At 50.0% G+C, this 15,967-nt stretch overlaps 1 protein-coding gene across 2 annotated transcripts in view; it reads right to left on the reverse strand.

The window, feature by feature from the left end:
- Positions 1 to 4,164: 4,164 nt before the first annotated feature.
- The window catches only part of LOC117397360 (alpha-1,2-mannosyltransferase ALG9-like), a 15,823-nt gene continuing 4,020 nt past the window's right edge, over positions 4,165 to 15,967 (reverse strand). For both annotated transcript variants that reach the window (XM_059010195.1, XM_059010196.1), the window contains exons 6-15: positions 15,963 to 15,967; positions 15,271 to 15,358; positions 14,929 to 15,034; positions 12,133 to 12,255; positions 11,833 to 11,987; positions 10,924 to 11,053; positions 10,557 to 10,704; positions 10,121 to 10,250; positions 7,648 to 7,778; positions 4,165 to 4,530 (exon numbers count right to left, since the gene is read on the reverse strand). The exon at positions 15,963 to 15,967 is cut by the window's right edge and continues 131 nt beyond it. In XM_059010195.1, the coding sequence (XP_058866178.1) occupies positions 4,407 to 4,530; positions 7,648 to 7,778; positions 10,121 to 10,250; positions 10,557 to 10,704; positions 10,924 to 11,053; positions 11,833 to 11,987; positions 12,133 to 12,255; positions 14,929 to 15,034; positions 15,271 to 15,358; positions 15,963 to 15,967 (1,140 nt within the window). In that variant the 3' untranslated portion in view covers positions 4,165 to 4,406. The remainder of the gene's footprint in view (positions 4,531 to 7,647; positions 7,779 to 10,120; positions 10,251 to 10,556; positions 10,705 to 10,923; positions 11,054 to 11,832; positions 11,988 to 12,132; positions 12,256 to 14,928; positions 15,035 to 15,270; positions 15,359 to 15,962) is intronic.

The following is a 15,967-nucleotide window of genomic DNA, read 5'->3' on the forward strand; positions in this document are numbered from 1 at the left end:
CTAGCGGGTGTGTCAGTACGGGGGGGGGGGGGCGAGCAGGGCAGCGAGCCTAGCGGGTGTGTCAGTACGGGGGGGGGGGGGGGAGGGGCGAGCCTAGCGGGTGTGTCAGTACGGGGGGGGGGGGGGGGCGAGCCTAGCGGGTGTGTCAGTACGGGGGGGGCGAGCAGGGCAGCGAGCCTAGCGGGTGTGTCAGTACGGGGGGGGGGGGAGGGGCGAGCCTAGCGGGTGTGTCAGTACGGGGGGGGGGGGGGGCGAGCCTAGCGGGTGTGTCAGTACGGGGGGGGCGAGCAGGGCAGCGAGCCTAGCGGGTGTGTCAGTACGGGGGGGGGGGGGGGCGAGCCTAGCGGGTGTGTCAGTACGGGGGGGGCGAGCAGGGCAGCGAGCCTAGCGGGTGTGTCAGTACGGGGGGGGCGAGCAGGGCAGCGAGCCTAGCGGGTGTGTCAGTACGGGGGGGGGGGCGAGCAGGGCAGCGAGCCTTGCGGGTGTGTCAGTACGGGGGGGGGGGGGGGGCGAGCCTAGCGGGTGTGTCAGTACGGGGGGGGGGGGGCGAGCCTAGCGGGTGTGTCTGTACGCTGTTCCGGCGACTCGACGCTAACACACCGCTCCAGATAACAGTGAAACCCAGCCGAGGCTTCCTCGCATCCTCTCGCTCTGAATCTTTATAAATGTGCGGCTTTCATTCATTCATTCATTCATTCAGAGCCCGGTTCTCTTAGGAATTCGTGGGTGTGCCGCCGCTGCTGCACATGCGCAGTGGAATTCCACAATGGTGTCGGATTTTCGTTCGGTGCTGCAATTGGACCCCCCCCCCCCCCCCCCCCCCCCTCCTATTGAAAATAATTGGCACAATTGCGCTTGACAAGACCAGTTGTAAAATAAGTGCAAATTGGTATGCTTGGACTGGAGATAGAAAAAAAGAACAGAACGGTGATATTGTGAACAACGGGGAATGGTTTGCAAACACGGATAATACAAGAGAGCAGAGTGCCCACTTTAAAAAGGTTGTATCATACAGAACATTTGAAGACGCCACAGTGTATTCATAAAGTTACTCACTCTGTACGAGTTCATTTTGAAAAGTAACCCGTTACAGTTAGGCTACATGTTAACTGAACAAAACTGGAACTAGTTACAGTAACGTATTACTTTGAAACAGATGTAACTCATTACTGTTACGCAGAGTTACTCCTCAGGCACAGCTTACATTTTGCAGAGGTAATTTTGTTTCGGTTTCGTAGGGCTGCATCTTGAAATAATCTTAGAGGATCCAGCTCTGAAACCGATTTATTCCCTCCTCCCACGCCAATTTCTATCACGATGGCATGAAAAGCGCGTTCTTGTGACGTGTAAGGTTTGACTTGGACCGCTGAAGCGTTTTCTGATGTCCAGGATATGCGTTAGCCGTTCAATGCAACGAACAGTACCTACCGTACATGACCTGTAATCCGTTACCGCACGTCATCCGATTACAGTGACGCGTTCTTGAACTCGCACCCTGAACCTCCCCTCCCTGTCACTGCGACTGCACCGGCTGCCTCTGCACAGCCTGGACTCGTGCCCGTCATGATCTTTGCTGGCAGGAAAGGTCACTGGCATTGCTGAATCCGCATGACTCCCCCGCGCAGTCACACTGCACACACCCAGGCTTGTTAAAAAAGAAGCATTTCTGAGGCGCATCTTTCCAAGACGCTGGAGAAGGCGCTGTCGTTATTGTGTATAAAGACGATGATAAATGAATGCTGGCACGGAGGTGATGTATTTAATTAGCGATCAGACTCCAAGGCACCCGATCACATTAAGCTCACACTGGAAAGTGTATGTTGTGCTGCTGTCTAACCCCGTTAACACGAACCTCGTTAATAAAGCGAGCTCCACTGACCTTCAGTTCTGCTGAGCTGCTGCGGGGACATCAGTGGGATTCTAAACTGGGGAAGCAATCGGGGTTAAAATGAGGGGAGATTAGAAAGCGAGTCAGCGCTGCGTTCACGTGCTAAACCTTTAAACCGCCCTGCATTTGAGCACCACATTTTTTTTTTTTTTTTGCCAACTGAGTTATTATTTACGCACATCTTTTTTTTTTAAAAAAGCCCTTATTTTGAAGATGAAGGGAGTTCAAGGCTGAGCAGCTGATGTTCATCACTGTGCTTGGGGCTCTTTGAAATGAAGTGTGAGTGCGGATCCTCCCAGGAATAGCTCTGAAATGCTGGCACGCTTGACATTATCCGAGCTTTCTTCCTTAACTACCTTTATTAACGCAACCCTTATGAAAAGTCCTCTTTTTACGAGATTCTAAACACTCCCAGCTGCTGGACTGCACCCCGCACGTCACGTTATGAAACATGCAAACATGTCCTTCTTTCATGGCCTTGAAAATGAAAACCACCTGCCAGAACACTGTCAGCAGGGTGTGGGGCCACTACTGGACCAAACAAGCCCGCAAGTAATTTGATCTGGAGGGATACGTGATTATTCCTCAATGGGGGGTAGACCTTGCCAAACGCATCTGGGAGATACAGCTTCTATACATTCCAGACGGTCACAAAGTGTGTGTAACATATGGCAGGGAGTGCTTCAGTAGTATTGACAGTGTAATATGAAACAGGCCCACAAAGAGCAGCCAGACCAATACTTTAAACACAGCGCAGAAGCCAGGACCAGAGGACACTGGGGAATGGAGTGGAGCTGGACTCTGGACAGAGGGAAGGGGATGGATCCTTTCAGACCCGGCTTGATAAAGTTCTGAGATCCATCAGCTGCTAGGACGCGCACGAGCACAGACGGGCTGAGTGGCCTCCTCTCGCTGATACATTTTCTTTTGTTCTTGTAAATCACAGCAGCTCCGTCTCATTGAAATGAACGCTGCATGTTAATGGGTAACCTGGCTCTCGCTGGCATGGAAGTAGAATAACAGACTTGAAATTTGAATTTGAAAAAGGGTTGCGCGCCGGCAGCTTGTGAAAGAGGGGATGTGATGACGTCAACGGCACACAGCTTCTGTAAAAATCAAAGGCTCGTTTGTATTCGGAAAAAAACTCCTATCAATGGATATTACCAAGCGTTCCCAATTCTATGCATCTGTCTCCTTTTAACTTCATAGCAAACGATTTTGTTTTCATTGATTTGTCGATGTTTGCCATGCTAATTTGTATAAATGTACTTTGTGTGCCAGTAGACTGGCATCAGTACCAATGGAAGGGATGAGAAGCGGTTTTGTATGTGGCACCCTTTGAAGTACAAAGACTTGCTTGTAAATGAAAACACTTCCTGTTGACATTTCTCTTTTACGAATAAATAAAAAACAAAATGGTGCTGCCTCCTTACAAAGCTTTCATTTTAGAAGCTGTGCTCAAGAACTTCAGAACACTTCCGAACGAGGAGGCCACTCAGCCCAACTGAGCTCGTCCACTTCAGAGCAGCTGATTGATCTCAGAGCTTTGTGAAGTCGGGTCTTCAAGGATCCCAGTGATTCTGCATCAGCAACATGACTAGGTAACCCATCCCATCCCCTCACCACTCTCTGTGTGTAGAAGAGTCTCCTTCAGCAACATGACTAGATAACCCATCCCATCCCCTCACCACTCTCTGTGTGTAGAAGAGTCTCCTTCAGCAACATGACTAGATAACCCATCCCATCCCCTCAGCACTCTCTGTGTGAAGAAGAGTCTCCTTCAGCAACATGACTAGGTCACCCATCCCATCCCCTCACCACTCTCTGTGTGAAGAAGAGTCTCCTTCAGCAACATGACTAGATAACCCATCCCATCCCCTCAGCACTCTCTGTGTGAAGAAGAGTCTCCTTCATCATCATGACTAGGTAACCCATCCCATCCCCTCAGCACTCTCTGTGTGAAGAAGAGTCTCCTTCATCATCATGACTAGGTCACCCATCCCATCCCCTCAGCACTCTCTGTGTGAAGAAGAGTCTCCTTCATCATCATGACTAGGTAACCCATCCCATCCCCTCACCACTCTCTGTGTGAAGAAGAGTCTCCTTCACTATAACTCAAGCACCTAACAGCAGCTTTCATGTAAATGAGAGCTTCAGCACAAGAAAGGGCATCTTGTGAACAGAAGACATTTACAAAACACATCCGGTGAATATTTCCAACACTGAGAGGGGAAGATCGACAGTATGAGAAAAAAGAATCACACAGGAGCACGTGACATGATCTGCAAAATATTAACACGACACACAAACAAAAGTACAGCTCGGCCAATACAGTGTAATAGGCTTTTTCAAGGACCATCAAACAGGACACATGCCGCTGAACTGGTCACTTGTGATTGACTAAGACATACAAACTGTGTGTCTGGGTGTATTTCCCACAGTAAGGCTGTGAATGAGGGCTGTTCGGAGGTCCTGTTGGGAGCAGGCTGCTCGGTCCGGTCCGGTCCGAGCTGCGAGGTCACGGATGTGTTCTTTTCCTGCCTTGCTTTGGTCTCTTGGGTTTCAGGATGACGTATTTTATGTAAGTCGTGTGCTGCTCCGACAGAAAGGGAACGAAAAAGGCCCGCAGCAGCTGTGATGACCTGCAGTGAAAGGAAGGTGTGATTAATGCAAAGAATCCATACAATACAGAGAGGGCACTGAAGCCTTGTTTGAACTGCGCAGAGCCTGTATCTCATTAGCCTGCCATGTGACAACAGAACCCTCATGCTCAGCAAACAAAACCTGTCAAATAAACAGAAAACAACGCTGTGCTTCGAGCGGAGTGATCCTGGGTAGCCAGCTGTCTCTCTCAGGCTGCCTGTCCTTATCGGACCCTCATAACACCAGGTCTCACAGAGAGGACGACGTCGTCCGAGTGACACGCCATCTATTACAACACAGTCACACAGACATGAAGACACGAGACAGAGAGCTAGCTGAGCCTCCAGTGGAATTAGCAGAGCCCAGGGTCTTCACAATGGAGGCGGGGCAGCTCCTCTGGGATCTGGCAGGTCTTCTGTCTTTACGAGCGTCAGAGACGCAGGTGCTGGTTCACTTTTAATCAGGTCTGCCTTTCCTGATAACACACCAACAACAAATACAACAGAGGGTTCTGGGACGGCAAACCCTGCAGAGGTCTGTTTACAGGCTGCAGGAGCCGATATAAACCACACACACACACACACACACACACACACACGCGCGCGCTGGGCGTTTACTGATTTTCACCCAAAGACATGAAACTATTCATGTCACCAGGTCTCTCTTAGGAACAGTGTTTATAAATACATTACCATGCAAGCTCTGTGCAGAACAACAAGAGCAAAGGGCGCCCTCGTGTGGCCGCTGAGCAGCATGGCAACCCCAACAGCTTCCAGGCATGATTCTCTTTCCAAGAAAGATCAATGCTGAGAACACAGGCAGCTCAGGAACACCAGGGCACCAGTGAGGTTAAAAATGAACAAGCTATAAATGCAGACCTATAGCTACTGTACAGATCTGGGCTCTGCACACCATGGCAGGTCAGCCTGTGTGCACTGAGCCCTGTCTCCCCGGGGCTAGTAATACTGCACATCATTACACTAGTGCATTGACAAGTCATGAAGTGGACACTGACAAAGCAGCTGCCGGAGTGCAGTAATTAGTTTCTCTAATTCAATTAACGGCACGGTTTATCAGAGCGGAGCGCAGGGAGCAGAGGGGAACCAAACCGTCGCTCGCTGACGTCAGCCTGGGAGCAGGGTGTCCCATCAGGCTGTGCTGCAGGGTGGAGTGGGGGAGGGGATGGGCTGAGCACTGCTTTTTGAAGATGTATTCTGCTCGGTTGCACACACAGTTTAGGGGAATTCGATAGAGACGAGACAGCGGCAGAAACGACTGCTCTGCTCTACAGAAGTAAGAAAGAGAATTAAAAGCATCACAACAAAGGCACCTTCAAGTGACATTTCAGATGCCTAACTCTCATATTAAAAATGATCAGTCATTAAGGGTTAAAAAAAAAGAATTAAAAATATCAGGAACAGAAAACCAAGTCAGTCAACGATAAACAAGACAGTCGTCCTCATGAGATTGATCCATGTTCATAAACAAGACAGCCGTCCTCATGAGATTGATCCATGTTCATAAACAAGACAGCCGTCCTCATGAGATTGATCCATGTTCATAAACAAGACAGCCGTCCTCATGAGATTGATCCATGTTCATAAACAACACAGCCGTCCTCATGCGATTGATCCATGTTCATAAACAACACAGCCGTCCTCATGAGATTGATCCATGTTCATAAACAACACAGCCGTCCTCATGAGATTGATCCATGTTCATAAACAAGACAGCCGTCCTCATGAGATTGATCCATGTTCATAAACAAGACAGCCGTCCTCATGGGATTGATCCATGTTCATAAACAAGACAGCCGTCCTCATGAGATTGATGCATGTTCATAAACAAGACAGCCGTCCTCATGAGATTGATCCATGTTCATAAACAAGACAGCCGTCCTCATGAGATTGATCCATGTTCATAAACAAGACAGCCGTCCTCATGAGACTGATCCATGTTCATAAACAAGACAGCCGTCCTCATGAGATTGATCCATGTTCATAAACAAGACAGCCGTCCTCATGAGACTGATCCATGTTCATAAACAAGACAGCCGTCCTCATGAGATTGATCCATGTTCATAAACAAGACAGCCGTCCTCATGAGATTGATCCATGTTCGTTTGTGGTGCTGTTGCATTGCTTTATTAAAACCATGCAGTTCAAGCAGTAATACTAACAGAAACGTTTCTTCAATGGAGGACACTAGGAAAGAGTTCTAGTTGAAACGGACTCCTTTTCTTATAGTGTTGCTGCCTGTGCCGCGGTTCTGAATGCATTTAAAGATGGACCCGATCACTCGCTGAAGCACAGCACAGAACTGCAGCAGAGTGTGCGGAGGGATTATCTCCTCTTATTGATATGAGGAGGGAGAGTGACGCACGCCTTGGCTCTTTCTGAGCCCCCTGAGGGTGATGGCAGGCGATACTTTTACAAAGTGGCAGCACGGCCCCATTGTTTGCAGCTATCTCTCTCAGCAGCCAGCCCAGCTGCACACTGACAAGAGCTGGAGCTGCATGTCCTTTCGATGACGGCTTCAGTGTAGTGGAGTGAAAAGAGCTCTCTGCTGTGCGGCGCTCTGAACAGCACCGTGCGTGCCATCTGTGTGAGGAGACTGCTGCGCTCGCTACAGGCTTATCGCTTGATTTTCCCCTTGAAAATCTTTAAAGTGCTTGTAAAAGGACAGCCTGCCTGTTTAAAAGGCACTGGCCGTGTTGTGCCTCAGGTTGTTTGAAGGGATCAGGTGCTTTCCTGCTCTACCGGGTGAACGCCTCTGCGCTGCAGAATGCTTCTCTTCTCCGTCTCTCCTCACTGTGAGGAGTTCACTTCTCATTCCAGACAGGATATCATTTCCTTTATCCTGTGAGGATCTAACAAGTCGCTTTTTTTTTAATTATGACTTATTTATTAGATTTCACAGCCCCTTGAGCAAAGAAAGAGCCACGTGAAGAGCCAGCCAGCGTTTCACACAGCCGCGTCACGCATGGCAAACACAACTCTACATGAAACTCCCGTGTACATCACAACAGAGTCACAGCCGAGGGTGCGTGTCAGCGCTGTGCGCAGACTCACATGTGTAACTGAGGGCTCTAAGGGGAGAGTCCTCTCACCGCTCACCTGGTGATGTCCAGGAAAGGTTTGGACGCGATGACGCTCCACTCCTCGCTGTTGGCTGTGTAGCGTGGTTCCCGTGGCGTCTCTGACGTAGTGTCCAGGTCCACTAAATAGTGGCAGTGCTTGAGATCCATCTGCAGAAACCAGGAGAGGGCAGCAGGTTAGCGCAGTGAGCAGAGACTCCACATTCAGTGACTGAGGACTGAAGTCTTTCAAACCTTAACAGTGACTGACAAAGGCAAGCTGAACCAGTTGTTTAAGAGCAGAACAGAAACCAGGCCAGAGGACACAGAGTGGGAGATCAGGTGAAGGCATTATGGGGACCACTGTCCTGAATTTACTTGTGAACGGTCCTGTAGGGTCATTTCAGTCCTACAGGACCGTTTCTGGTTTTTGTGTCGAGAGACAGCGGCACAGTTAGCCGGCACCATTCCTCTCTTTAACCCAGTGTAGTACCAGATCTCACACCTGAAAACAAATAAGAAGACACGTGTTTCTTTCAAAACTGCACATTTCACATCTTTAGCTAATGGAAGTGAAATGATTTTGCAAGCTGCAATCACAGCAAGGAAATGCAGCAGCCCCCCTCCTCCCCCCAGCCCCTCCCCCAGATCCTCCCCCCAGCCCCCCTCTCCCCCAGCCACTCCGTGCGTCAGAGCCCAGCCAGCCAGCACTGATGTTCATCCCTGCTGAGCTCCACACAGACAGCGCTCCTAATGAATGTTATCTGCATCGTTCCCCTGCATTCAATTATCCCCCCCGAGCGTCCCTGCAGCACAGCAGCATTCTCTGAAGCCAGGGGAGAGGGAACTCAAACCACGTTTCAAAGAATACCAGCCAAGCGGCCCCCTCTCCTATTATGCTGAGAATCTTTTTCAAAACTCAGCTGTCTGTTTCCTATTGATGAGCTACCTTTACTGTCATTGACAAGAGGGACACGCTGGATAAAGAGAATCCCACTAAAGTCATCGGAGCTAACAAAATCATTCCATACATGTGCAGCTTCGAGAGAAACACATAGTACAGAAACTACTGCTTTTGAATGTATCTCTGGCACTACACTCGGTTCAAGTTGTAGAGAAATCTTCAGGAAATGTTCTAGAAATCTACCCGATTCCCTTCATGCGAGAATGCAGTACCACTGCCAGTAACTCTTGTGAATTTGCTCATTTTGGCGTAACTTCGGAGAATAGCTCAGGATCCTGGATCACGCATTCCGTTTCCCAGGGCCGTTTCACGCCTCTCAAATGTTAACAGTTTCAGAACGCAGGCTTTGTGCCGAAAGATTACTCTGTAGCTTTAAGAGAGACTCCGCCAATCCTCCCTGGCTGGGTTTCCATGACGATACCTTGTCACTCAAACTAATACAGCCCAGGAGCATTCACAGAGAGAGAGAGCCCTGATAACAAAGTCACAGCCCGGCATGGTTTCAGTGTTAATTCCTTCATTGGACTTTTTCACAGACCTGTCCCATGCATCGTGATGCATATCGGATTGGGACGGGGGGCATCAGTGTAGCGTTGCACCCCTAGCCAGGATGGTGTGTGGACACTAACACAAGCCTGTGTCAATGTGCATCTACATACACATGCTTAATACACACGCAGCTCTTAGCACACCTAATCCTTTCTATTAGTCACTAGTATACCACACCCTTTCCTACAGCACTCCAAGGGTTAACAGGCAGATCTGTCACAGCCTAGAAGCCCCTCTGCGCAGCCAGTGACCTCACAATGATGTCATATGACATCAATGCTAATTCAGCTCCTGCGCAATTCTAAAAATGAGCTTCGGAAAGAATGAAGCGAGTGAGTCACTGAGCTGAGAACAGGGGCTGGGATTGGACACTGCAGAGGCTCTCTAATCTACCAGCTCAGACACACAGATCCGCCTGCAGCCGCTCGCTAATCAACAGGCACCGCTGTACTGACTCCTGAAGGGCATGAATCCCGCTGGCTGCTGCTTCAGGGTGCAGTGCTGCCTGTCAGTGCTGTGCAGTCGCCTGCTTTGCAGGGTCACAGTGTTTGACACTAATCGCAGCTAACACACTAACTCCACAAACACGCCGGGGGATTCGCAGCACTGCTGTTCTGTACCGTTTTCAATTCCGCTGCTGTCTGGTCGAGCCTCTGCTGGTCGAGCCGTGTGTCGCAGAGCGTCTCTATCAAGGGCGTGTTTCCTTCACCTGCCTTACAGTTTACACCACGCTCGGACAATGCTGTGCGCATCAGGAATAACCCTGTATATCTGTTCTTAAAGAGCAGATCAGCACACAGACGAGCGATCCTCGTTATCTTAACGACTGGATTCCACTGTGGGTAGCGAGTTCTGTTTCAGGGGACTTTTGAAAAAGTTATCATCCAAGTGGTTTCAATGGACCTGGTACACCAGAGTGTAACCACTAAACTGTCCCTCCTGCAACGCTCATCCCCTAGTGCCTTACCCGGGATGCGGGGAGTGAAGCTGACAGACTCACGTATCGAGAGGGCTCCTCCCGGTTCTGGTCGTTCATGTGGGTGGGGATGATCTGCGTGGGGGACCCTCCTTTAGAGAAGGGTTTGGGAAGCTGGCCCCGGAACTCCGACTGGATGAACTGCAGCTGCCAGCTGGAACAGAGAGCTGGGTTAGAGTGTTAGAGGCTTAGTGCCCGATTACTTTACCCATGCGTCGCTCCTTCCTCTCTGCTCCACTCAAAGCTGTGATCACTGTATTCATCCTCGCGAGGGAGCTGTTTCAGTGTCGCACTGGGGGGCTCCCTCTCTGCTCTACTCAAAGCTGTGATCACTGTATTCATCCTCGTGAGGGAGCTGTTTCAGTGTCGCACTGGGGGGCTCCCTCTCTGCTCTACTCAAAGCTGTGATTACTGTATTCATCCTCGTGAGGGAGCTGTTTCAGTGTCGCACTGGTCTTACTTGTCAGGCAGCAGGAAGCTGCTAGGAAAGCGATGCCACTCCTTCCCCACACAGACGTGCACAGGCCTGCCTTCAGGAACCGTGTGGAGAGTGGGGTCCTTAGCGATGCGGTGGAATTCTGGGTAGAGGTCGAGGGGCGCGTGATATCCTGTGGGAGCAGCGGAGAACTTCTCTAACATTTCTACTCAATTCAAAAACAGATCGCTCACAACGAACCAGAATGTTTAATACAGTACAAGAAACAGCAACACTACAAACAACAGTAAGTGTAAAATATTTCATGTTTTAATTTCCACCTTTTAAAGACATTCTATCACCCCACCCCCCCTTGAGTGACAAATACTGACTTTGTCCTCCCCAGACTGACCTCTGAAGAGTGCGACAGAGCGGGACAGTGACAGCACACTGAACAGAAGCACTGTCCCCAGAGCCAGCCAGTGAGACGAGACGGTGTAGTGCTGCAGGCGATAGCGCTGGAACAGGAAGTGGTAGCATTTCTGCAGGCAAGACCAGCGGCAGGGTTAGAAACAGAAGAATATTTATCCAACGCCCCTTGCACAGCAGGAGACGCTCTCCAGTGTTACTGATTACTGATGCTGTGAAACAAAATCAAATGCATGTTTAGCATCAAGTCAAGCTCCTGTGTGGAGAGAGATGATTGGCTCGGGGATCGGAGGACCTTGAAAAATCCGGGGTCGATAATTGGACACCCATCCTGTGTTTTATTGCCTTGCCACTGTGTTACTTACACTAGACTTTCACAGAATATTTGATTCAGTCTGCAGAGGCATTTTATATTAGATTCAACAGCAGAGAATATATCTCTTGCCGTTGGGTGACTGCGAGATCAATATTAGAAAATATTACCCAGTTGATGGATTCGCAGGTAAACCAGGACAGACTGGGGTAATAAACTCAAGCAGCTAATATTCGTGTTTCCACCCTCATTCAGTGCTATACAGATCACAATCCATACAGACTTCTTCATGAGCCCACATCTCCCAGGCTGGCTGAGGGCTCGAGGAAATTCCAGTTTAATTGGTTCGCTCATTTGTTGGTGAATTTGAGTCAGCAGCAGGTACAGAAAACACTGAAAAACACCTTGAGAGCTTCACCTCACAGCAAGAGGGAGAGGAGAGAGGGGAGAGGAGAGAGGAGGGAGAAGAGAGAGGAGGGAGAAGAGAGAGGAGAGAGGACAGAGGAGAGAGGAGGCTGTACATGACGTCCTGCTATCTCTGTGGTGCTTGGAAGCATGCTGTGAATACCTGGACCCTACCTGCAGGGAGGACAGCGCCACGGCTCCACACAGGCAGATGAGCGGGTAGACTGGAAACAGGAAGCGCTCCTCCTTGTGGGGGCGGGTGAAGAAGACCAGCATCCAGATGTACATGGGGGACAGCGTGAGCCAGTAGGGCCGGCCCAGGTTCTGAACTGAAACACAGAGAAGGGCTTGGCTTTGAAAGCAGCTTGCACAAATACACAGAGTTACTTTTCAAATGCATCTGAAACCACGACAGACACACAGAGACACACCTTTAACCCGTGACAGACTGTTCACGCACACACGGCTACTCACCGCTGAAGCGCTGCAGCAGAGCCCCCATCACAGCAGTCACAGGAAGGGACAGCAGAGCCAGCACGAACACCACGTTGAAATTGAGGAAGCCGTTCACCAGGTAGAAATGCCAGGGCTCTGTGCCTGGAAACCAAGGGAGGGCAAACCAGGGGAGAGTGAGCAAGGCTTGAACAAGAGCAAGTCACAATTAGAGGGGGGCTTGATCCAAGTCTCTAGAATCTTAAAAGCAGCTCACATAGTGAACCCCAAGCAATGCTTTAAGAGCAGCACAGAAACCAGGACCAGAGGACACACAGTGTGGAGAGGAAGCCCTCCCTTTAGTTACATTTGTCTCAAATGTGCCGTTTGTAATGAAATGCACGTTTTGTGAGACACACACAGTGAACCCAAGCCTCACAACAGTGTCTTTCTATATTCTAATACAAGGTGTGGCGTGCGTGACCCCAGCACAGTGTCCTTCCAGACCTCTGACAGGCTTCACAAACACTCAAACACACAAGACAAGCTGCAGCGATTCTCTCCACTCAACAGCACTCAGCAGACGTGTTCATTTAACTGAGGAGGGCTTTGAAAGCGCCCACGCTGAAGCACGCTATCAGGGGAGGCAGAGCAGTGATGAAAATGAGAGAGTCCTCTCCTGACGTCACGCATCAGCAGGGTGAAGAGAGCTGTCTGACCTCTGAGACGCAACTTCACTCTGCTATAATTAGAGAGGCTCGAGAAGGCAGGGGGGAGGCGAACAGAACGCAGGCGGGATACAGGGCTGGAAATGCAGCTGCTATTGACACAGGCTGAGGCTCATCTAACCCACGCAGAGTCCCCAATTACAATCAAAGACCACAGGGGGCGCTGTTCAAACCCATATGATAATCCTTACAGAGGTGCTTACAATGTCATTCGACTTCAATGACATTGCAACGCTGCCTGAAGGCCCCACATGCCTTTGAAAATGAAACCATTTTTTTTAATGCACATTAGACACCTATGAATGGTTGAGCTGAAGGGATTTCTTTTTGTAACATTCATATAGATGAGTGATATTCCACACACCCGTCCCTTATTAAAACCCAGTCTGTAAAGGCACAGAAAAATCATTTCCGAATGAGAGGAGGGCTGGTCCGGTTCCTGGTACCTGACTCCTCTCAGAACTGACTGCTTCAGTGGAACTTCTCTCCAGGCTGTGATAGAACACAGAGCTCCTGTTTCAGCTCCTCGGAGGTCTCTGCTATTGTGGCAGCTTCTGTACTTTCAAAGAAACCGATTCTCTTTCCAAACAGAATGAAAGTGGCAGTGCTGTGAAGAGGATGCGTCGGGCAGCACCTGAGCGGATTACTAACGCAAGAGCAGGTAGATCAGTCCCTCCTCCACCTGAATAAAAAGAGGGGTTCATCACCCAACAAACAGCTGGGCTGCCCCTCCTTTCACTAAGCTACAGGAAGCGCTGTGCCTCTGTAGCACACTCAGCGCTTCAAACAGACTGAGACGGAAGACAGCGGTGTGAAACATGAGCTGATGATGTCACGTGCTTCACAAGAACAAGTGATCCCATCTAAACTTGTCCCGATTCACAGCTTGATCCCAAAACTGTGTCAAGGTCTTAGAGCAGCCCAATGATTGACATCAACAATGTGGCTTGGTAACCCTTGGTAACCCTGGGTAGCCATGGTAACCCTGGGTAGCCTTGGTAACCCTGGGTAGCCTTGGTAACCCTTCCCCTCCCCTCCCCACTCTCCTCCTCTCTGTTCTAAGTGTGTCGGCTTCATTTCCAGCTGGATCTTCGGCTCCTGCTTTCTTTCTCAACTCCTTTCATGATTTTGGTTCCAATGTGTCACACTCAAATCAAAGCCCCGGTCCAGCTTTCTGTGCCAGCGGGTCCCCTGCCTCACCACCCTGTGCTGCAGGACAGCTCTCCTGTCGGTGTCACACTGGACACGGGACACACACAGGAGTCTGTTTAAACACAGCACAGTGTGGAAGCAACCAACAAGCACAGAGTGCGTCACCTGATCCCTCGTGAGTCTCTGTGACGCAAACTGAGTTAAAGAAACAAGCCTTTACACAGCACTGCTTATTATGGGGTTCACACTGATGTGCAGATGCAAACTCACCGTGTGCGTGTGTGTGCGTGTGTGTGTGTGTGTGTGTGTGTGTGTGTGTGTGCGTGTGTGCGTGTGTGTCTCACCGTGTGCGTGTGTGTGCGTGTGTGTGTGTGTGTGTGAGTGAGTGTGTGTGCGTGTGTGCGTGTGTGTCTCACCGTGTGTGTGTGTGTGCGTGTGTGTGTGTGTGTGTGTGCGTGTGTGTGTGTGTGTGTGTCTCACCGTGTGTGTGTGTGTGTGAGTGTGTGCGTGTGTGTGTGTGTGTGTGTGTGTGTGCGTGTGTGTGAGTGTGTGTGTGTGCGTGTGTGAGTGTATATTTAAATATGCATATATATGTATTATTTCTGGATGTAGTTATTGTTTGGAATTATGTTGTTGTTGTATTGTTATTTTATTGCGTATGGTCTTCGTGGGTCTCTCTTTGTATTAGTGCTGCATTACTGAGGAGAGCAAACAGAATGCAATTTTTGATTACAATGCGCAGCTCAGCTAGTGATTCTCTGAAGCAGTTTTCCTTGGGCATGTGACACGAAGTCTATTTCCACCCTTTCCCTCCATTCGAGGCTGCAGTGCGCCCTCTTGTGGAGACATGTGGCAGTACAGCATGGAAACTCCATTTCCAGTGAAGCTGCGTCCATCAGTCCATCAGCCCTCCTGAGTTCATGTGCAGAAAGGCATTGCCCGCAACATTTCAACTTACCGTAGAGATCTGGCCCGTGCGGACTGAAGACATTGTACAGCACGATGTTGAGAGGAGCGATCACCAGCTTCCCATAGTAGTAACTGTCTACGGCTACAACAGGACCCTGTGGAGATTAAAGCCATGGGGTTTGTGCACTGGGGTAGACTCCTCGAGTACTTTACATGACATGCATTACCATTCCTTCATGGAGCTTCACTTTCATACACACAAAACAAAGATCCTTCACATGCATGGAGGCCCACTGCATGACTCGTGTGAGTCGCTGCTTCACCACATGCACAGCAGATCCAGCGTGTGTCCTGCAGCCCTGCTGTTCTCAGAGCTGTGTTCTGTGCTCACCAGGAACAGCAGCAGGGCTATCAGAGCCCAGGTGAGGAAACTCTTCCATCTCCTCTTGAGCAGCAGCAAGTCAAACGCAATGGGCAACCTGGGGAAGTAAGCAGCAGCGTTACAGGCAGGGGAGGAGACTGAAGCCAGCCTGCCTGCCTGCCTGTCTGCCCTGAGTGCGGATGAGAAATACATGAGAGAGTGGAAGCACACGGAGCACGTGTGGTCTAGTGTTTCTGACATCCACCGGGGGCAGAAGTGCTGCAGTGGGATAGGTTAAAGTGCACAGAGGTGACCAAGATAATCACGTCATAGATCTCACGTGTTCCTGTATGAAAGAGGCACACATTATGAGAAGCGTGCATTGATTTGTATGGCAGCTGCACTTAGACATGTGTGAGAGCTCTGTGGAGAGCACAGGGTGCTTTACACTTTGAAAGGTCGCCAGGATGCGATATCAATATACAAAGTGACAAGACAAGAAGCACGGTCTGTGTGCCCGGCGCTCCCGAGAAGGTTTCTGGGTTCCGGAGTAGTTTACTCTCCCATACAGACAGTGTGTGAGTAACATGTCATTTCTGTGATCCGTTCTCTAGATCGCCATGCCTATGTCTTCAGTGTGTAAAAGCCCAGTCCTCAGCTCATGTGAGACGTTCCAGGCAGCACCGGGTCGCTCTCACGGCTGCTGTACTGTTACCACCTACCCCAG

Source organism: Acipenser ruthenus, chromosome 40 (assembly GCF_902713425.1).
Source record: "Acipenser ruthenus chromosome 40, fAciRut3.2 maternal haplotype, whole genome shotgun sequence".
In the NCBI taxonomy this organism is placed as follows: Eukaryota; Metazoa; Chordata; class Actinopteri; order Acipenseriformes; family Acipenseridae; genus Acipenser; species Acipenser ruthenus.